Source organism: Apodemus sylvaticus, chromosome 1 (genome assembly GCF_947179515.1).
Source record: "Apodemus sylvaticus chromosome 1, mApoSyl1.1, whole genome shotgun sequence".
Lineage (NCBI taxonomy): Eukaryota > Metazoa > Chordata > Mammalia > Rodentia > Muridae > Apodemus > Apodemus sylvaticus.
The window spans coordinates 100814915-100836697 of NC_067472.1; the positions used below are offsets into that span (position 1 = coordinate 100814915).

The window sequence follows — 21783 nt, forward strand, 5'->3', positions numbered from 1 at the left end:
ACAGGAGGGGACAGATATGAATCTGGTGACATTCGCATGACCTCAAGTCACCATCTCTGTATTGTCTATTGTCAATCTTTGCTGCTGGTGGTGGTGGTGGTGGTGGTGATAATGGTGATGATGATTGCTGACCAAACTGGAAAATTTATCTCTACTCAGTTTTTTATTTGAATTATAACTGCAGACCAGTCATTTCACCTGAGTTTTAAATTCTTCATTTGTAGGTATTGCAGGGTACTTGTACAAGAGGAAGCATTTTGAAAGAGTCTGGTGTTGCACAAACAGCCCAGCAGTTTTAGCTAGGCCTTGAGAGCTAGGGCCCTGTCTAGTTATCAAAACTTAGCAGAGCCACAGCCTGTCGCAACCCAGGCCTTTCCCGACCTTGGTGACCCTTTCCTTGCTGGTGTAGGAGATCATGGCAGCTGGCTTCACAAGTCCTTTCCAATAATTCAGTCTTTCTCTTTTTCTTTCCTCTTTCTGCTGATGAGTCTGTTCCTCCCCCTCCCCAAGCCTCACGGTCTTTCTCACATAAGTGAACCCATTACCCGCCTCCCTTCCTCTCACAACTGCCTTCTGTTCTGTTCCCATTACTTTCCCTCAGTCCAGATATTTTCTTCTTTCTCCTCTCCTGGTCCCAAATGCCCATTTTACCTGTGACATTGTGGACTTTTTATGTGTCATTAGCAGCTTTCTTGGCCTCAGCCTGTGAGGTTTTGGAGTGTCAGATGTTAGAAATACAGGACCCTCTGTAGCTTCTCCATGAGGGAGTTGGTGTGGGAGGCCAGGATCAATCCTTGAGAAGGAGAGACTTACTTGGCTTGTCCTGGGACTTGAAAGGAACCAGAAGTTTTGTGTGCTATGTGTAGGGAACTCCCTGGGACACATTTAGCATATTTACTTCTCTCTCTGAACTGGTTTGAGTTGGTTCCACCTTCAGGCTCTGACCTTGAGACAAGTTTCAAGGAGGAAGACTGACGCAAAGACCCAGCAGGGAAGAGCCGGTACTGACCTGTGGGAGGTTACACCTTGCCTGCATTGTCTGTGTAAAGAAAATAACTATTCTTATAACTCTGTAACTGTTAAATTATAATTGTTACCATTAAAAGGATTATTTGGGAAATGCAAGTTTATTGGTACTGATATTGTATCTCTAGGAGAACTCTCAGTATTTTCCTTTGAAAGCTTAGAGATGGCCTCAAAGCAGCAGCCCTCATACCCCACCCCATCCCCATCCTCACCCCACTCCCAGCCCTACCCCCACCCTGGTGCTCTGTCTTCAAGAGAAAAACTAAGCAAAGGCTCAGAGCACTGGCTAGTAAAGATTGCACTTTGAACTCAGTCATACATTTTTTTTTCTTCTTTCTCCATGAAAACCCAAGTGAAAGGAGGTTTTAGCTGTTTTAGTGTTCTCATGTGGATGAAAGTGAAAAAAAATTCATTTCCCTCTGCCCAAATGTGATATTCCTCATCTTCTAGCTCTATCCTCCATCTGGCACCATGTCAAGGGACTGAACTCTCTGATCTCTTAGCTGGGTTTAAAGCCTCCCCCCAACCCCCACATTTGTCATGTTGGCGATTGAACCCAGGGCCTCGTGTATGTATCCTAGGCAGGTGCTGTATCACTAAACTGGACTCTTAGCCCTGGGTTCTGCTTCCCAACAGAATATGTCTTCAGAGATGTAAGACAAAGAGATGACAAGGCTTTGGAAACTGTTACGAAACATACATTTATTATTTATTTATTATTTGCATTTATTAGTCTAGTAGACTCATCTAAGCAGACTCTTAGCAATGTCCTGGGTAAGTAAAGGATTGCCACGGTTAAATGATAAGCCCATCAAAAGACCCAAATGTTGGTAAGGCAAGACATCCCTGGAAATAAAACTGGCAAGGGAAGAAAAATAATAGAAGACTGGTGAAAACTGGCTTCTAGATTGCTTCCCTAACTCTCTTGCACCTCTCAACAGACAGAAAACTAGTGATTGACCCAGAGGAGGTAGAGTTGAGGGCCCTCCAGGTACCTTTTAGAGCAGAGCATCATAAGCAAACCAGAAACTTGAGAGTGGCTATGGTATGGATATACACGATAAAATGCAAACCTGGTCTTCTTTTTCCCATGGACTCCCCAAGTGACAGGACCAAGGTCTTTAACTCCTACCCAGGAGTTAGGAAAATGTTTTATCAGAGATCAGAGCAGCCCCCCATCCCCCAAATCTGAAGACCTTGGTGGTGGAAATTCTCTCCAAAGAGCTTAACTAATTTGCCCCCTGCCTTGGTTACTTCTCTGTTGCTGCAAAGAGACACCATGACCAAGGCAACCTCTAAAAGAAAGTAGCAAATTGGGGACTTGCTTACAGCTTCAGTGAGTGAGTCCATGACCATCATCGTGGCTGGGAGTATGGTGCAGGCAGGCAGGCAGGCAGGCAGGCAGGCAGGCTGGCAGGCAGGGCAGGCAGGCAGGCAGGCAGCAGGCAGGCAGGCTGGCAGGCAGGCAGACAGGCAGGCAGGCAGGCAGGCAGGCAGGCTGGCAGGCAGGCAGGCAGGCAGGCAGGCAGGCAGGCAGACAGGCAGGCAGGCAGGCAGCAGGCAGGCAGGCAGGCAGCAGGCAGCAGGCAGGCAGGCTGGCAGGCAGGCAGACAGGCAGGCAGGCAGGCAGGCAGCAGGCAGGCAGGCAGGCAGGCAGGCAGCAGGCAGGCAGGCTGGCTGGCTTGGCAGTGGAGCAGGAGAGCTTCTATCTGATCCACAAGCAGAAGGCAGACTTAGACAAATTCTTGTATACAAGTCATTAAATTAAAAATGTATCTTTCATGGATACGTTTGACAAGACCTGCTAGATAGGCAGGCTGGCCTTGGACTGCCACTTCTATTTCTAAATCCCAAATGCTTAGCTCCTAGGCCTAGGCTGCTATTCCTAGAACTTAATTTCCTTGTTTATTTATTGGTCTATGTGGTGCTGGGGACTGGCTGTAGGGCTCCAGTGAATGCTATATAAATATTCTGTTGCTGAGCTACACTCTCAGCCATAATAAATATGTTTAAAACTCAGTATTAATTCCAAAAGCCATAAGAGCTAGGCATAGTGTTTTCAACACCATGCATGAGGTTTTAGTTCAGTCTCTTAGCACCACATAAGCCAGACATGACTGTAGGCTTCTGTACTGCAAGAACTCTTGAGGTAGAGGCAAGAGGTTCAGGAGTTCCCAGTCATTCTAGGTTATGCAAAGAGTTTGAAGCCAGCTTGGGATATAGAGATGATATTTCAAGAATGAATAAATAAATAAGTCCTGTTAAATAAAATAATCCAGAATTTAAAGGTAGCATAAGAGATATTGCATTAAGTGAGCTGAGTCATGCAAACATGGCTGGGTCCTGCTAAGTATTTTGATATTTTGTAGGTTGTTTAAGTCAGTCCTACTTAAAGTGAGAAGGAAATACACAGAGACATGGAAGGCAAACTACAGGAGAGTAAAAGACTGATGCTGGGTATTGTTTTGGAACCTGGTTGCCTTAACAGATATTTCATTATAGTTCATTATATTGGGAAGGAAGTGATCTTAAAGGCATGCCTGCACATATGTGCTTGCACGATGCTGATTGAAGTGGGAGCTAAATCGTCATCCTTCATGATGTGAAAGGAATAGAAAAACAGCATTAATATCGTCAGCCTGTTTAAAGATATGGAGGGTAAGAAAAAAAAAAAGGATAAGAGATTTCAAAGTGATTCCTCATGGTAGCATGGAAATAGCACAGCCAGGCAGGGAAGACCCTATTGGTCTTTGAGTTATAAAATTAGTTGACTAATTCACGCATGGCTAATAATAATAAAGTTTGATGTTTCAGTAAAGTTTGATGTTTCCTTAAGAGGCTGATGTACTCAGGGGGAGCAGAAGTTTATTGCACACATACAGGGATATAGTATCCAGTATCATACTTACTTTGAGGTGCATGGGTAAGTGTTACAATAATCGCCTATCTGCGGGGGGCCTAACACTGCATGGAGCTTACTCTTGTCTAAACTGCTCCATGGAACCCTGCTGACCAACAGCAAGCAATCGAGTGTCCTCAGGTGAGAGATACTGACGGCTAAGGGAGAACAAAGCTGAGAAGGTAAGTACCCTGTCAGGGCTGGCCTTTCCAAAGTTGGGAAATGGCAGTGGAGTACGCTAAGCACCGGAACCTTCCATCACCCCGGCGCTGTGATCTTTGCTTTCCGTGCTACGGGTACAACTGGTCTCGTCTGGCCAGATCTCTTCATCTGTTCTGTAGCTCTTCTTTGCGCTCTGCCATTGTTCTAGGCTGACAAATGCAGCTGCCTCCTCCCTGACCCACATGAAGCCCCCACCCCTACACCTTTTCTCTGGCTGCAGTCACTGAAAATGCCTCTGAAAGTCAGGCTTCCCATCGCCCTCCTCTGAACTGCCCCTGTAGGTTTTTGGCATGGTGGTGGTGGTGTTGGTGAATTATAGGTTCACATGAAGGCTGCTTAAGGGATGGGTTTCAAATGCCAGGAAATAATACCCTGTTATTTCAGGGAGAAGCAATATTGCTGACTTTGGAAGCATCAGGATTCCGTCTCTGGATTAGGCAAGAATGGGATCCTGTTTCTGTCTGGGTCGAGCATTTACAGTACTCCTTCCTTGCACACTTACAGCTGGGTTATCTTGTTTTTTAAAATATACTTGAGGTCCTATATTCCACTGTAGAGTGGCTTGGCTTCCTGCCTCTTCCACGTTGCTCAAAGCCTGCTAGCTTTGCCCTGAGAAACCGGACACCTTATCTCTAGCTACCCTTATCCTCTAAATGTACATTACTTGGGAGCCCTCCAGTTCTTATCAATCACTCCTTGTATGCCTCCTTAGGTTTCTGACGTCCTAAACTGTTTGATTAAGACAAGTTCTACTTCAGTAGCTCTAATTCATTAACTGTTTCCTGTTCCCAAGATGTGGCGATGTGGCGAGGCTGGAAATTCTATTGCCCAAAGCGTGGGTCCTATCAAAAGGGAGGTGATGATCTTTGTGTATGCTGCTAGTGATGAATCAAGGTTCTGGCTGATCAAGTGCCCCCCAAGCTTGAGAAAGCAGTGAGATTCAGTGTGCAAGCAGCTGCCAAAGGATCATGGTTTGACCCTACAATCAGGGTTTCAGTTTACTGGAGATCTGCGCACCCAGAGTACCACAACAGGCAGGCTGAGACACGTCCTGCTGCCATCTCCATGCCTCCTGCTCTGTTTCCTTTTCCACTCCGACAGACAGATACTTTGAATGAAGAGCCCATAACTCATCTTCCTCTCCCCACCAGTCAGATCTGACCAATCAGCCTTTGTCTCTGACTGCAGATGTCTGCACATTCATGATCACAGCCCTTCTCTCTGGCTTACCACCAGGAGTTTCTGAGACAGGGCTAGGAAACCTGCCTTCTTGGGAGATGTTAACTGCTAGGATTTCCAGGATATTGTCCAGTGCTTTTGTGTCATGGAAGATGGTTCCAAGGGGCTTCCCTGTGGCGACAGAGAAGGTAGAACAACGGTTGATGATGGATACAAGCCTGCAGAGCTACAATGGAGGATCTGTTCTCTGTTTGGAACCCTAGAAAGAGTTTTAGAGTGGTTCCAAGTTGCCGTCAACATTTTCTCCATCCCTGAATTATCCCCCACCCCTGGAAATCAGAGTCAGGATTTATGATAAAAAGAAGATGGACTTTGGAGTCAGGCAGAGCCAATTACTGACTTTACTTTCTAGTATCATTTTACAGCAGGTTCTGACTATCCTCTTAAACTTGAAGTTCTGTCATTTTCAGCTGTGGATGGCTATCTGTGTAAGTCAGTTTCCTGATATGGTAACAAATTACCTGAAACAATTGCCCTATAAAGAGGAAAAAGTTAGCCAGATGGTAGTGGCACACACTTTTAATCCTAGCACTCAGGAGGCAGAGGCAGGAAAATATCTGAATTTGAGACCAGGCTGGTCTACAGAGTTTCAGGACAGCCAAGGGAAGCGACACAGAGAAATCCTGTTGGGCCTAACTCGGACAAAAATCTACCGGCCTAATGGGAAGACCTGAGCCTGGCTTGAGTCGGGGGACCTGCCTAGCTCACTTCCATACTAGAGTGACTCAGCATGACCTGCTTAAGGCCGCCTTTGCCTAGCAACTGCTGATGTAGAAAAATTTCATTGTCCCTGTCAGTCACCCATACCCTCCATCACCTTTCCCTGCTTCCTGTGTCATCTCACCCCACCAAAAATCCCCACCTCCTTCCTCAATCCTATATGAGCAAGAGGCTGATTTAATAAGACAAGTTTCTGCTTTGACAAGGGGCTCTGCTCCGGTGTGTTTCTTTTGGGCCATCGACACTCGCCATCCCGCTCAGCCCAGGACAGACAAGGCTGTACCAGGTTCTTTCCGCTCTAAGAGCCGACAAAACCCTGTCTTGAAAAACTGAAAAAACCCCAAACAAACGAATAAAAGACAAAAAAGAAAAAGTCTGTTTGGCTCACAGTTTTGCGGGTTTGGCTCACTAACTAAACTGGAGAACAACTAAATAGTCCCCATCCCATCGCCCTTAGGCTGTGGAGGGTAGGAAATCATACCTAGGAACATGTGACAGAGCAAAACTATTTACTTCATGATGTGAAAGAAGCAAAAGGAAAAATAGGGCTGGCATTCCCATATCCTCTTTGTGGACATGCCTCCAAAGGCCTGAAGACTTCCTACTAAGCCCCATTTCTTTCTTTTTTTTTTTTTTTTTTGTATGTTTGTTTTGTTGGTTTTTTTTGCATTTATTTATTTATTTATTTATTTATTTATTTATTTTTAATTTATTTATTTTTATTTACATTGCAAATGATTTCCCCTTTTCTGGGTCCCCACTCCCCGCAAGTCCCATAAGCCCTCTTCCGTCCCCCTATTCTTCCATCTACCCCTTCCCACTTCCCTGTTCTGGAATTCCCCTATACTCTTGCACTGAGTCTTTCCAGAACCAGGGCCCACTCCTCCATTCTTTTTGGGCATCATTTAATTTGTGGATTATGTCCTGGGTATTCAAAGTTTCTAGGCTAATATCCACTTATCAGTGAGTGCATACCATGATTGATCTTTTGAGACTGGGTTACCTCACTTAGTATGATGTTCTCCAGCTCCATCCATTTGTCTAAGAATTTCATGAATTCATTGTTTCTAATGGCCGAATAAGCCCCATTTCTTTAGCAGGTTTAGGTTGAAGTGGGACCACCCTTAGTCCGAGGATTTGGAAGGCAAAGGCAGATTTGCACATAGCAGGTTCCAGGCTGGCTGGGGGGACAGCTCAGTTGATAAAGTGCATGCTGTGCATACATGAGGATCTGGGTTAGAGCTCCAGAACCCACATTTTAAAAACCAGGTGCAGAAGTACATGCTTTTAGTCCCAGCCTTGAAGAGTTGTAAAGACAGATGGATCCTACAGTTCTTTGGCTAGCCTACTGCTCCAGGTTAGTGAGGAACCCTGTCTCAAAAGACAAGGTGGGTGGCTCGTGAGGAAAGACATCTGAGGTTGACCTATCTCCACACTAGCACACACATATGCAGACACATACGCACATGCACACACACATGCACATAAGGACCCACCATTATGTGAACACACATGTACACATACACACGTACACACTCACATGCATATACACACATAAACACAGGTACGTGTGGACCCACCAACATGTAAACACACGCATACTCATATACACATACACTTTATCATCTGTACCCACCTCTGCATATGCACATATGCAACATGTGAACACATGCATACTCATACACACATACACTTAATCATCTGTACCCACCTCTCCATATACACATATGCAACATGTGAACACACGCATACTCATACACACATACACTTTATCATCTGTACCCACCTCTCCATATGCACCTTCTACCACTTCCCAATATCATGAAGCTCTGGCACTATGACTTTAGTTAACCTGTGCGCATTTGGGAGGCATCTAAAAGATCGACTGTCCATCTTCAGAGAGCCTGTTTCCTGGTGCTTTTCTTCCTCTAGGTCACCAAGTAACTTCAGGTCTCACCCTTCTTATGTTGTATGCGGGTACAATGGTAACTCATTTTATGCTCCCTATTCTACTTCACTCTGAAATAATATTATGGACCTACTGTAATCATTCTCATTAGACATTTGGGACTGAATTTCACTGAGGTAATTTGAATAAAACCACATACACCCCTCCCCCCTTTTTCTGGACAGGGTCTTACTGTGTAACCCTGACTATCCTATAACTTACTTTGTAGATCATGTTGGCCTTGAACTCACAGAGATCAACTTGTCTCTGTCTCTGGTGCTGAGATTAAAGGTGTGCACCACCACACCTAGCTTCATACAACACAGGGTGGCTAGTGTTACAGGGGTTGAAGAGTCCAAGGCCTGCAGCAGAGGGACGGCTTTGGCGCCAGGGCCTGAGCTCAGATCTGGGCTCTCTTCTGGATGTGGGGACTCCTACAACTACCCTAAGTTTCCCCAGCCCGACTTTCCTCATTGTTGGGGAAGAATCTTCTCTGAAGGGTCTTGGCAAGTAAATCAAGGAATCTGTCCAGATGCCAGTCACAAGAGCAGCAGGAAGTGTCAGGTTTCATCGACACCTCCCCTGTCACCTGGCTCGGCCACCTTCCTGTTATATCATCCTGGTTCCCACCCGAGAGACGAGGCAGGAACACAAATAACCCTCAGGAAAGACAGCAGTGAAGTACCGAACAAGTAGAAGGGCCTTGTAAAATGACCAAGCAGGGCTCACAGGGACAGAGACATCAAGTCTGCACCAGACATGGTGTGCTGAGGTGCAACAAACACAAAAGGATGGGAGATGCTGGGCATTTCACCTCTGGCAACAGGATAGTGCACCGAGTGGGATGATGGAGGCGTGAGTGTTCTGTGGGCGAAAGGGTTTCAGCACGTGCAGTGTTATTTCTCAGGCTATGCCCTGTACTTGGTTCAAGGTTAACCCTGGGCTACAGCACTTAGGCTCACACTGGAAGTTCAAAGAGGCTGGACCCAGTCTTCCCTCGCCCCAGCTCCTGCTCTCTCTCTCCCACACCTCTCTTTCTGTCCCTGCTTCTCTGTCTCTGTCTGTCTCTGTCTGTCTCTGTCCTCAGGAGTCAATGCCTCCCTAATAGAGCAGTATCTCCTGTCACCCCCTAGAATGGCAGCCTATTCCTGCTCCTATGGAAAAGCTGGCATGAGCGTAAGGCCTAATATCTCCCTTCAGCTCCTCGGGCCAGCTGGGCTTCTATTTTTAAACAGCACGGTCTTAAGTTGACAGCTTGGAACGCCTTCTCCTTCATTCTCTTCCCCCCTCCAGGCTTTCACAGCCCAGAACCCAGGGGAAAGGATGGACGGGAATGACCCTACAATGGTAAACCCAGGGCCCACTGCTCCTTTTCACCTGCTTCCCTCCATCCGGCCTTTCTCTGGGGTGCTTGGGGAGTGGGTGGATGCTAGGCAAGGCAGATGAAGCTTGCAATTCAGGGATCCTTATGAGTACAGGCCTTCTTTCCCCAATCAGGACCCTAGCAATTTTATATCTGCTAACTTTGTCCTTCTTCTTCTTCTTCTTCTTCTTCTTCTTCTTCTTCTTCTTCTTCTTCTTCTTCTTCTTCTTCTTCTTCTTCTTCTTCTTCTAGTAAAGGCATCAACATGTTGTATATCTTATTTCATATAAAACCGGGTCCTCCTGTCTCCATCTCAGTATGGTTCTTTAATTTTTTAAAAAAAATATTCTTTGATAATTTCCTACAATAACAGTGTATTTGGATCGTATTTACCACCAAATCCTCCTGGACTCTGCTATCTGAACACTCAGCACAGAGAGGGATGGGGCTAATAAGGTACCAACCCCTAGATGAGGAGCAGTTGGCTGTTATTTCTTATTTTAAAATGATTACTCAGTTAGTATGTGTGTATATGTGTGAGTGCAGGTAAACAAGCCACAGTGCGCATTTGGACGTCAGAGGTCAACTTTTAGAAGTCAATCGTCTCCTTCCATTAAGAGACCCAGGGGCTGAGCTCAGGTTATCAGGCTGAGCTGTAAGTACTTTAACTCCTGAGCCATCACTGGCCCCCTGAAATTATTTCTATTTTTCCCTAAATTATTATAAGACCTTTGGCACCGTGTGTGTGTGTGTGTGTGTGTGTGTGTGTGTGTGCAAGGTCTGTGTGCTGGGCAGTTTTATGTCAACTTGACCCGAGCTGAAGTCATCTGAGAGGAAGGAGCCTCAATTAAGAAAATGCCTTCATAAGATCTGGCTGTATTGAAGCATGCAGGGCATTTTCTTAATTAGTCATTAGTGGGAGATGGAGCGGGCACAGCCACTGTAAGTGGTGCCATCTTGGGTTGGTGGTCCTGGGGTCTACAAAGAAGCAGTGTGAGCAAGCTAAGGGAAGCAAGCCAGTAGTCAGCATTCTCCATGGCCTCTGCATCAGTTCTTGCCTCCAGCTTCCTGCCCTGTTTGTGTTCCTGCCTGACTTCCTCCAACAATGGACTATGATGTGGAAGTGTGCGCTGAATAAACCCTTTCCTCCCCAACTTGTACTGTGTCACCATGTCTCAGCACAGCAAGGGTAAGCCTGGCTAAGACAGTCCGCTTCCCCCTTCTGTTCTAGATAGAGCATCGAGGATCTCTCTGCTCACAATACTTTGCCTTTGATCACCCTTGTCCATCCTCTCCTCCCTTTCCTGCTCCTCCTCCCCTTCCCCCTCAGTGAAGAGTTGAGGCTGCTGCTCTTCTCTGTCCTTCTCTGGAGCTAGATGAGTTTTATGGTCAAAAAGGGAGTTGGGCTCTGAGACTCACAATGATCACCAGTCTACACTGCAGCCCATCACCCGCAGTTCTCTTTGTTGCTACATCTGATGAAGGCACTTCCATCCAACTGTATCTTGGCTGGTTTCTGACCCTAAAGGAGGTCAAGTATGTAGTAAAAAAGACTTCACTCTTTAATTAACGTCTATGTACCTGTCATTGTCTGATTCTTGGAGTTTCAAACACACACTGAATAATATGAGTCTTATGTAATCTTTCATTTTTTTATCTTTTCATCAAAAAATTAACAGGCAGTCATTAGTGTAGTGCTTTAACAACGGCACCAAATGAGAGGGTGTACTCAGGAGTCATGAAGTGTCATGGATATCTCACCTTCCACAATGAGTCCCAGCTACTGCATCACTGGAGTATGGTTAGGCCCGAGATGACAGTCAAGAGAGGATTTGCTCATCTCTCTTTGAGAAGGTTGGACATAGGGTTGAGTAGTCATGGGAGCAAAGAGATGACAAAGCTTCCTGTAAGTGACACCTGCTCACCTGCCTGCCAAAGCTCAGGAAGTCCAGGAGGACGCTAAGTCACTTCTTCTGATGATGTGGTCAGGTGAGGGGGAGAGGCAGGAGGGAAGAAGACGTTTCACGTCCTTAATGAAAGGGGATGAGGGACTTTTCAGTGCTGAAAGATCTGCAGCTCGGAAAGGCATGCGATTAGGCCTGTGGACAATTTCAGTGCTGGATGAGGAAGGCAATGAGGAGGTCAAACTGGGACAGCCACAATGCTCTGAGTCACTGCTGCACTAGGCTATGGGCCCTGTAGAATAGTGCCATTAGTGCATTCACGTGAGAAGCCAGTCAGCCCTTGTCAGAGTTCCCCTTGTATAGGGAAAGTTTACTGCTATGGACCTTGTGTCTATGTAATGGGGTCAGTGCCAGATGTCTAGGGAGGGACTTAGTCCCATGTCAAAAGTGAGCGTCTTTTCTATGTAAGACTTCTTGTGTCTGTTTCAGGCGGGGCTGCAAAGATACTGTTTTCTGTGTGTAGGGGTCTTTCCATGGTGTTGGTGTCCACCTGGATAAATGCTGGGTTTTGTTTCTTCTGTGTTTGGATGGGTCATTTTATAGTAATTATGTATCTTGTCTCATTCTCCACTCTCCCAAACCCTCAGCCAGGACCCAGTGTGCTGATGGTGGTATAGCTTAGCCTGGACAGAGAAGCGATGGAGGGAGTAGGAGGGTCCTCATCTGGAAGAGGCCGTGGGCGAGCTCGTGGAGGGCGTGGGCAGCAGCGAGCACATGTGTCCAGGCAGGCCTGGCGGAAGCGGCGGTGCATGAAACAGTAGACCAGGGGGTTGACACAAGCAGAGGCATAGCTCAGCAAGTGGATGAAAGAGATAGGGGCTCCTGAGAGAGCTCGGTGCGCGCCGGGGCCATCGAAGGCGCGCCACGTGTTGGCGCTGTACACTGGCAGCCAACACAGGAAAAAAAGCAAAACAATCACCAGCAGCATTCGCACCACTCGCTTCTTAGCCAGCAGCTTGGCCTGGTTGGGCCTAGGGCCAGGGCCTGGCCCAGGAGTAGGCGTGGTCAGCGTTGTCATCTCCAGTCGGGAACGCGGAAGTTGCACATAGCAGCCATCACTGTCTTCCCCAGCCAGGTTGGTCACTTGTCGGCAAGCCCCGTTCTGGTGGACAGGCCCTGAGCACAGAGCACAGAGCACAGAGGGGGCATCAAAGCAGAAGGCAGACTGCTCTCAAACTGCAGCCCAACCTCCACTCGATGCCCTTCCCACAGCTTTCACCTCGGCCTCCCACCTTCCTCCAATTCTTTCAAATCCACCCAAGTAAGGAGTTCACACCATCACCAAAGCCCTGCCCCTCGTGTTTTCACCCACCTGGTGCTGCCCCACCCGGCAGGCCCCCTTGGTTTCGGACCCGGCTTTGGGTCTCGCTGTCACTGTCACCATCAAAGCGGAGCCCTAGGTAGAGTTCGCGGGAGATGAGTCCATAGGCCACCGCCATTACCACACCCGGGATGAAGAACAAAAGCATTAGCAGTAGCACGGACCTGGGAACACAACACAGACCAATCATTGTCTCCCTGTGGCCGGGCACAGGTAGGTGAAGAGGCAAAAACTGGAGTTTCTAAAATTTCCTCACCAAGCCTCATTCTGCACCCCCACATTTAGAGTTTCAATTTAGGGTCCCTCGCAGGTCTCTTGCCCTTCCCAGTGGTATAACCAAATCTTACCCTTGCCTGCACCACCTAGTCCACAGCCTAAAAACTCTGCTTTAGGGAAGGAGTGAAAGCATCTGAGGGAGACGAAAACAGGACTTCCTTACCAGGTTTGTCGGACACGTGCACTGGGCCAGCGATGCACGCACTGCAGGACTCGAGGTCCCACTGGCTGTACCACGGTGTACACAGGGTATGGTACCATAAGCAGTCCAGACAGCAGCCACGTGGCTAAGATCACCCGAGCTGCATGGGAACGGGTCTGCCACACTCGTGCTTGCAGTGGTCGGCAGATGGCGCTGTATCGCTCCAGGGCGATGGCCACCAGATTTAGAGTGGACACACTCACTGATACCCCTAAACAAGGGTAAAGGAAAAGGTCCTCTTGGAAACTCGCCCTCTGCATGCTCACCAGGATGATTTCCTCCACCCCTACCAGGAAAAACCCATGTATCTGTCAAGGACTTTAGTGTTTGTCTCACCTACCCATGAGGTAGGAAACGGCCTTGCAGATGACTGTGCCGAAGATGAAGGTGCCCATGAGGTTGGGCAGTAGTGTGAAGGGCATGCAAGCGACAGCCAGCAGGAGGTCGCTGACTGCCAGGGAGAGCAGGAAGGCGTTGGTGACCGTTCTTAGGCGTCGGCTCAGTCCCAGGACCACAATGATGAGCACGTTTCCGCCAACACTCATCAGAAAGATCACCGCATAAAGGGTGATTCTAATGGCCAACTCCAATTCTGGGTAGAAAGGAGAGGTGACTGTAGGAGGACCTGAGCCCCATCCATTCAGAGCCCCAATCTCGCTTCACCCCACAAACTGTAATATCCAGCTAGATCCGGAGCCCTTGCAAAGGCTCTTTAACCTTCTTCACCCCAACCCCCAGGACTACTCAGTAAAATGATGACGGTAAATGCTATACCATCCTAAATGCTGAGCTTAGCTGAGCTGGGTCAACCCTAGAAAAGCCCATCTCTCATTAAGGTGGTTGGTTCCACACTTGCTTTTCTCTGTAAACATTTTAGGGAGTCATTGGTTCCATATTTCTTAAGATCACATATCTAGTAGCTACTGGATTGAAAGGTTCCTCCTCTGACCATTCCATTGGCCCTCCACATACCCCTGACCATGCATTCCCTTTAGGATGGTGTTGGATCACATCCGTAGTCTCTAAAAACAAACACAAAACAGCCCCTCCCCAGTTAAACAAGAGAGAAAAGCCACCCACCACTCTGTACTGACTAGAACCCCTCAGGAGGGCTGCCACCTCCTCTCAGGGCCACACACACTCACCCCACTTGATGACTCAGTTTCTTGAATGCACTGTGAACCCTTGTGACTCCCTTCTTAAGCTGGTTTCTCAACCCAGGAATGAATACTCATTCATAAAGCCCGTTTCCACCCCCATCACAAACTTATTTCCTAAATTTGATAAATGTCTATACATCGCTCACCCTTCATGAATCAGATTGATTGCTACTGCGTTGGAAACGCTATCCTGGATACTTCATTTGGAGCTAACTCCCACTCCCTTGACCTGTGCAGGGTCCATATTCCCCACACACGTATTAGATCCTTACACTCCTTTCTGAGTTGTGCATTACTATTCTCCAAATATTCATTCTCACTCAGTAAACATTTGCAGAGGACTCCTTTCTGTCAGGCACTGGGGACAAAGAGGTGACTATGACAAATTTCCTGCCATCTGAGAGCTACAGTACAGAGGAAATCTGAGATACTTAAACAGATAATTGCCACACAGTGTGATAAGAAGCGAGGTTGAGAGATGTACAAGAATTGGTGGAAGCCCCAGGAGGGACTGGTGTTGCTGGGTGAGTCAGAAGGGCTGGGAGGATGACCCACGCATCTGTGCCACTGTCTGCTGGGAGACACACTCATCTCTGGACCTGTATCATAAGCATGCAAACCTGAACAAAATCGGGTTGACCTGAAGAAGACTGAGTCATGCACACCCATGGCCTCTGTGTCAGGGAGATGGGATCTGGAGGAGAGGAAGGACAGGAGAGAGACCTCCTACACGGTGGGGCAGTAAGAGTCCAGAGGCACAGCCTCGCCTTTAACTGTTAGCTAGCTCTCTTCTCTTGGCTTAGCTTCCAAACTGTGTTATTATTTTATAATGATAACTAGCTTGCTTTACAATAAAGTGCTATTTATTAGAAGTCTCTTAACATGGGGCCGGAGAGTAGGCTTAAAGATATAAAGAGCACTTCTATGTTGGTTGGCTCACAACTGTCGGTAATTCCAGATCCTAGAAACCCTATTTTGACTTCCTATTTTGCATGCACAAGTGTGCACATGTGCACACACACACACACACACACGCGCACACACACACACACCACCTCTGCCACTGCCTCTACCACCACCACCACCACTAGAAATTTTTAAAAAAGAGTTCCTCAAATAGGACACAGCAGTAGCATTCCTTGCTTAGATCTTTGAATACCCAGTATGCTTCTCTGACAGTTGCTGTAGAATCGAGCTATTCATCATACTATTTCTTTCTTCTCGCAATCAAATCTCAGTCTAAATGCCTCGTTGTCCCCACCTCTATATTTGTCATGGCGCCTCGCTTTACTGTGCTTCTCTTTCCTGCCTGTGTATCTTGGGAGACACATGTTAAAGGGTCTTGATGGACCAATAGGTATGACAGGCTGGTGTTGGTGCTGTTGTATGTCTATCTTTAAGTTTTCCTCCCCTCTTCCTCCTCTTCTTCCTCTTCATCCTCCTCCTCTTCTTCTTGACAGGGTCTTAGCTATCAAGAAGCTAGTCCTAGCTGTCCAGGAGTTCCCTATATAGACCAAGGTGGCCTTGAACTCACAGAGATCCTTCTGCCTCTACCTCTCAAGTGCTAAGATTAAAGGTATGTGCCACCATATTTGATTCAAGCTATATTATTTTCACAGGGACAGATATGGAAGGCTTTTGTGTGACAAATCTGAGGTTGTGTGTGTGTGTGTGTGTGTATGTGTCGGTGTAAGCACGTGCACGCGCGTGCAGGGAGAGCAAAGAAACTCTGGAAGGGAGATCTTTGTTAGAGAGGCCCTTGCACCCAAGGAAAAGGAGCAGGTGGCCTTTTTAGAACTCTGTTTTCCAAGTCTACTTCCTTCTGTCTTCACCCGCCTTAACTTCTTCAATTCTGCTGTCCTTCTCACATCCCCTGGATCTCTCTTCCACTAATTCTTAGTGCGGTCACCACCCTTCAGGCTGGTGTAGCACTTTGAACTATACAAGCATTCAAAAACCCATGTCTCACTCATTCACCCAACAGATACACCCCATATGTGTGCCTTTCAGCTTGGCCCATGGTAGCTCCAAAAAAGGAAGCTACACTTCCCCACTTACAAAGTTCATAATGTACTTGGAGTTTTCTGAAAACAAGAGCATAAAGTCACAGTAAGTGTGATAAGTAACTGTATAGCAAGTGTGTGTGAATGTGTAGCCTGAGTGTGTGCCTGAGTGTGCATGTGAGCATTGTGAGAGAGTGTATAAGATTGTGGGCATGTGTTTGCTAGTGTGTGAGCAGGTGAGTGTGTGCTAGTGTGTGAATATGTGTGTGTGTGTGTGTGTGTGTGTGAGAGAGAGAGAGAGAGAGAGAGAGAGAGAGGTGTGAGTGCACGCGCAATCATCCAGATGATGATAAAGAAACGTGAGTACAAGAATTAAGACAATATCTGAAACTTGAGCTGAGGCTGTGGCTCAGTTGGTAGAGAGCTTACCTAACATGCCCAAAGCCAGGGGTTTGATACCCAGCACCCTCTAAAACAGGTGTGGAGGAGCATGCTTGTAATCCCAGGGACTGGAGGCAGAAAGATCAGATGTTCAAGACCAGGAGAGGGTACATGATAGCCTATCTAAAAACAAAACAAAAATAAATAGGATTTTCTAAGAAAGACTTCACAGAACCAAAGCAGCCAATGCCTTCACCTGCTGCGCTGGTTCTGGTTACTCACGAACAGACGTCAGTATAGTACTTATGTGTATTTCTCTGGTGAGCATGAATAGTGTTCAACTGAGGACAATAGCTCAGTGTAGTGTGTGGGAAACATCCAAGTGTCAGTGGCACTGAGCAAGGATGCGGAGGTCATATGCATGGTGAGTTGGTAGCAGCAGAACACTGAGTGATGCTTTAGTGTTCTACAAGTAGGTGGAAGTAACCCTTATTTCTCTGTGAGAGGATTGGAGAGAGTATCATCTACATGTCTGGAGGTAATATTAGGTTGAATTCAGGCCACATTTAAGTTTAAAGAACACCTGAGTAACTGTGGCGACATTGGAATAAGCAAGGACAATAGCCAAGACTAAATAACATCTCTGTAGGTGACATTTTCAGGAAGCATGGGTTACATGTAGAGCTCTGTATATGAACAGGAGAATAATCAAGTGATGGTAGTTCTGACAGAGGAGGTGGTAGTAATACCAACGATGTGTGGGCACTATTTAAGTGAGTATAAATGTCAGATGTTAGCACATTTAGCTCAGTTAAGATGTTAATCTTGATTGTGTGAAATAGCTAAGATCCCGAGTGAACATACAGTCTTTTCTGAAAATGTCTGAATGCTTAAAAATGATACTCCATGATTTTCTGGGTAATATCTGGAGAAGGTTTACTTAAGCCATCATGGGAAAGATATATATTCTGTAGGAAATAATATAATAAGAATAGCATGTGACAGACATGCTTCTTCTTCAATGAACTACTAAGTGACTGTGGATGATACTGATGCGAGTGTTGGTGTTGGCCATTTTACTATGGACAACATCTGAGCTGATGATAAAGTCACATGCTCTTCTAAAAAATAAAGTGTGCAGCATACAAATTTCTCTCTTTTGTTGTAGTGAGCCCAGGTGGCAAGTGCATCTCTGGGGGTCCTATTCCAAGGAGACTGGCCAACAGTCTTTGTATATGACGTGTGAGCACCCAGGCAATGACCTGATGTGTGCATGCAACAACATCCAGACAAATGATGCCAGTCCTTGAATGGGCTCTGAACATCTTGTTCTTCAAGGACCCTTGCTCGACTGGCTGCCGTCCTTTGCATCAGAACCAGTAACATCTCTCTTGATCATTCTCTACTTTTAAACACCCATGGTGTAGCAAATCTGTAGTCCTTGCTACTCTAGGAGCTAATACATAAAAATATTGAACCCATCATTTTGAGATCCTGTTTGAAAAGGAAAGAAACTGAAAGAGGAAAAGAAAAGAAGCAAAAAGAAATGCCCTGCTGCATCCCTACCTTTCCTCAACATCATAAAATCCCTACTACTGTTCTATTTTTCTTTCTCCCTCGCACCTCACTTCTTAGACGTTTTGCCTAACTACTCTTGTTCACTTCTTGCAACTCCTCTGTGGCCCAGTCCTCTTCCTTCTGAGTCAGGTCTTGGTATCCATCCACATCACCTCCTCAGAACTAGTTACTGTATATGAACAACACTGGTGTGGCTGCTTTGTTCATCTCTGATGCATTATAGCAATAAGTGGTATCCCTCAGTCGACAGCAGCTAAGACTCGTCGTCTCTCACTTTCTGTAAAGACACAGCTACTGTTTCTGTTTTGTTTGCATCTCCTTGTGGACCTTCCTTCCTCCGCCTTGCTTTTAAATGCCAGCCTTCTCTAGGGTTCTGTCTCAGCGGCCCTGCACTCATTGATACAGTATTTTTTAAAAAATATTTTGCCTACTCCTATGGCTTCCAGTAACCCCTCACCCCAGGTGAAGACTTTTCAAGTCTATATTTCCAGCTCAGATCTCCAAGGTAAGTTCCAGATCTCAGGATTCAACAGCTTTGGTGAGTAACCATCAGTTTTTGGATGCTATGGGTTCCGAATTGAGTTTATAATAATCCTGTCTACCAAAACTGCTTCTGCTCCTTTGTTACTAGGAGCTGAATGCTTGTAGTTGCAGGCAAGTGCTGTGATATGAAGTGCATATCCAGCCTCTCCTCACTTGTCTTTCTATGATAGGCCATCCACATCCTTTCTGTTTCCTAAACCAGAAACTGGATTTCATCCCTTGACCTCATCCACCCTCTCTACTTCTAACCAACGTTCATGTTCTGTTGACTCCATTTCCGTCCCCTCTGGGATCCGTCCACTTCTCTGCATCTGCACTGTCAGCCCCTCCTTCTGTGCTAGCATCGTCTTCCAGACAGATCTGTGTAATGCAATAGCTTTCTAAAGTATCCTTCTGCATTCCATCTCAATCTCAACACCATGCAATCAATCCTGGCAGCAAAGACTATTCCGTGGCTCCCAATGCCTCAGCATAAAATCTACGCACTATAGCAAGGGCTATAAAGGTCCCCAAATATACTCAAGGCTGGCTCAGCCTAAGTGTGATTAGGTACCTTTAATGATACATGTTCCAGCCATTCAAAAACTATGCTGTACTGAGCAAACATGCTATGGCCTTTTAAACTTTAGGCTTTTTAGACAGGCTGTCTTTGCCTACGACACTTTATGCCTCTTCTGCTCTGTCACTTGGCACTCTGTCGTATTCCCTACTTGATCATACCCCTATCCCAGGACACTCTTAGTCCCCAAGGGCAGAGCCGGCTGGAGATGTCCCTCTTCTGTGTTCACTATATTTCTTCTCTTCCTGCTGCCATTCCTGGTTTACTTGTCTGTTTCCCCTATAAACTCGGAGCTACATAAAGTAGCGCTGTGTCAGTTTTGTTAAACTTGTATCCTTGTTGCCTAGCACAGTTTCTGGTTCAATAAATATTTCCTGAATGAAAGACTCTAAGTGACAGTGGGTCAAAGCCAAAATGAGAAAGCACGAATTGTTTCATGGACTGAGTAAATATGTAGATTATAATTTATTTCAATGTTTACTTCTTGAACATAGACTCCAACTCCTTCCCTTTCCATTTACTGAACCCAAGCTCCCAGGTTACACCCTCAGTGAAGTTACCAGACCCCCAATTCCTTTGGGTGCCCATATTCCACTCAGACCCTCTTGTGGGATTTCCAGGCAGTGATTTTCCTGGTGGTCTCTATCCCTGTGCACTTGGCTGCAGACTTTGTCTAGTTTATTTGGTGTCCCCAGCGCTAAGCCTAACATTCATTAAACATTGCAAGCAAATATGGGGATGGAGGGGGGGTAATGCATTTAAAGATGTTCATTGAAGCAATGAAGATGCTACTGATGGAAGGAATGAGTCATTGTGAAGCTGGGATGAGGGAACGCAGTAGGAAGGGAAGGTGACACAAAGAAATGGGGTGACTGTTGCAGGGGAAGCTGGCTCTAGGCAAGTGAGAAAAGGGATGCTTAGGGGCGCTTTGGAAGGATCTCAGAGACCTTCAGAGAGACACAGAAGGTGCATAGGTGGATGGAGGGCTTGATCCTGGGAGCAGAGGAGTTTGAGGACAAATGACACAAGAAGGGTAGGGACCCCTAGTGCCAGCTAAATTCAGATCTGAGAATCTTTTCTTGGGAAGGTTGGGTGGGGTAGGGTGGGAGACGATTACAACTCTCCCATTCACGCAGTCCAGAGAGCTTCTGCCCTCACCAGCCCAGCCTCCTTCTTTTGCCTTTCTTTCCCCGGTTTCTGTCACTCTCTCTCCCTCTTATTGGCTCTGTAAACTGGAAAAGAAAGCTAAACCCGCTGGCAAGAAGAGGTCCTTGCTTTCCAGCTGTGTGATGCTGAGCTTAGGGATGATCTGAGAAGCTAATGGCCGGGCAAGTATGAGGCCAGGACCCTGAACCACGGTGTGAAGGTGTTGGAGTTAGGAGAGCTTGGGAGCACAGTGGGACCTGTGTGGAAGCTGAGTAAGTCCTACCAGGGAAAGCTATGGGCAGATGACAGTGTAGAGGTCGAAGCGGTTCTTGAATAGAGCTGTTGGGTGCAGTGAGAAGGGCTTAGGAAGGCACCCACCTCTGGTCCCGGTTCCGCGTAGACGAGGGGGCTCACAGCTGAGGTTTCCAGCACTACTGCTGTTGAGGAGGGAGACACCCGGGTGGCAGAAAGAAGACCCCGACCCGGGTCCCGGTCCCTGCAAGCTGCGGTTCAGCTTGAGCAGCTCCATGGCTCCAGTGAAGTCCCGCTCAGCTCTGCTAAGCGAGCTCCAGCACCGGTTCCACCTGCTCCCGCGGCGCTGCTAGCTCAGGCTCCCGCCCACCACATCGCCCGCCCCTCCTAGTTTCCGCCCCCTGCCCTGGCCCGACTCCTCCACCAGCCTTCCCTTAGCCCCAGCCGGTCCCAGGCTCTGGGCGGCTTTTGTCCCACCAGGTGACTCTTGGCGCGCCTCCTCCGCTCCTGAGTTCCGCGCGCGCTCCTGGGTGACTGCACACAGGCTCGCTCCCGCGCTAGGTTCTCCCTTCTTCTCTCAGAAATGTTTTTTTCTGCCCACTTCTCATACCAATGGCCCCAGCTCTGGAAATTCGTGTGTGTGTGTGTGTGTGTGTGTGTGTGTGTGTGTGTGTGTGTGTGTGTGTGTGTGTGTGTTTACACGTGCTCCTGCCTGGGGGGGGGGGATGGTGTGATGGGGGAGCGAGTGGCTGCTGTGGGGGTCCAGCATTTTTCTTTGGTGGTTTAGAAGACATGGTGATGGCGGTGGTGATCCGGTTTGTGTCCCAGGGTCCCTGCTACAGAGCAGGTGCCTTAGTCGGTCTGGACCCGCAGTTACCGAGTTCTGCCGCAGTGGCCGCAGTGATCACCTTAGCTCTTTTGTGAGGGCTCGCTTCTGCCTTGGTCCATCCCACCTCCTATCTGAAACCCAAAACCTAGGCT

The 21783-nt window shown here is 47.2% G+C and overlaps 1 protein-coding gene across 3 annotated transcripts; it reads right to left on the reverse strand.

Annotated features, from left to right (window-relative positions):
• Positions 1-11964: 11964 nt before the first annotated feature.
• Cckbr (cholecystokinin B receptor) lies at positions 11965-21079 on the reverse strand. 3 transcript variants are annotated; one of them, XM_052175845.1, is made up of 5 exons: positions 20929-21079; positions 13521-13772; positions 13142-13391; positions 12709-12866; positions 11965-12497 (listed from the first exon to the last, which is right to left on the reverse strand). In XM_052175845.1, exons 1-5 carry the CDS (start codon positions 21077-21079, stop codon positions 11965-11967), a joined length of 1344 nt encoding a protein of 447 aa, XP_052031805.1. The 3 variants fall into 3 exon arrangements, with proteins under 3 accessions (XP_052031805.1, XP_052031802.1, XP_052031813.1); XM_052175842.1 differs by having other exon boundaries at positions 12694-12866; XM_052175853.1 differs by lacking the exon at positions 13521-13772.
• Positions 21080-21783: the final 704 nt, after the last annotated feature.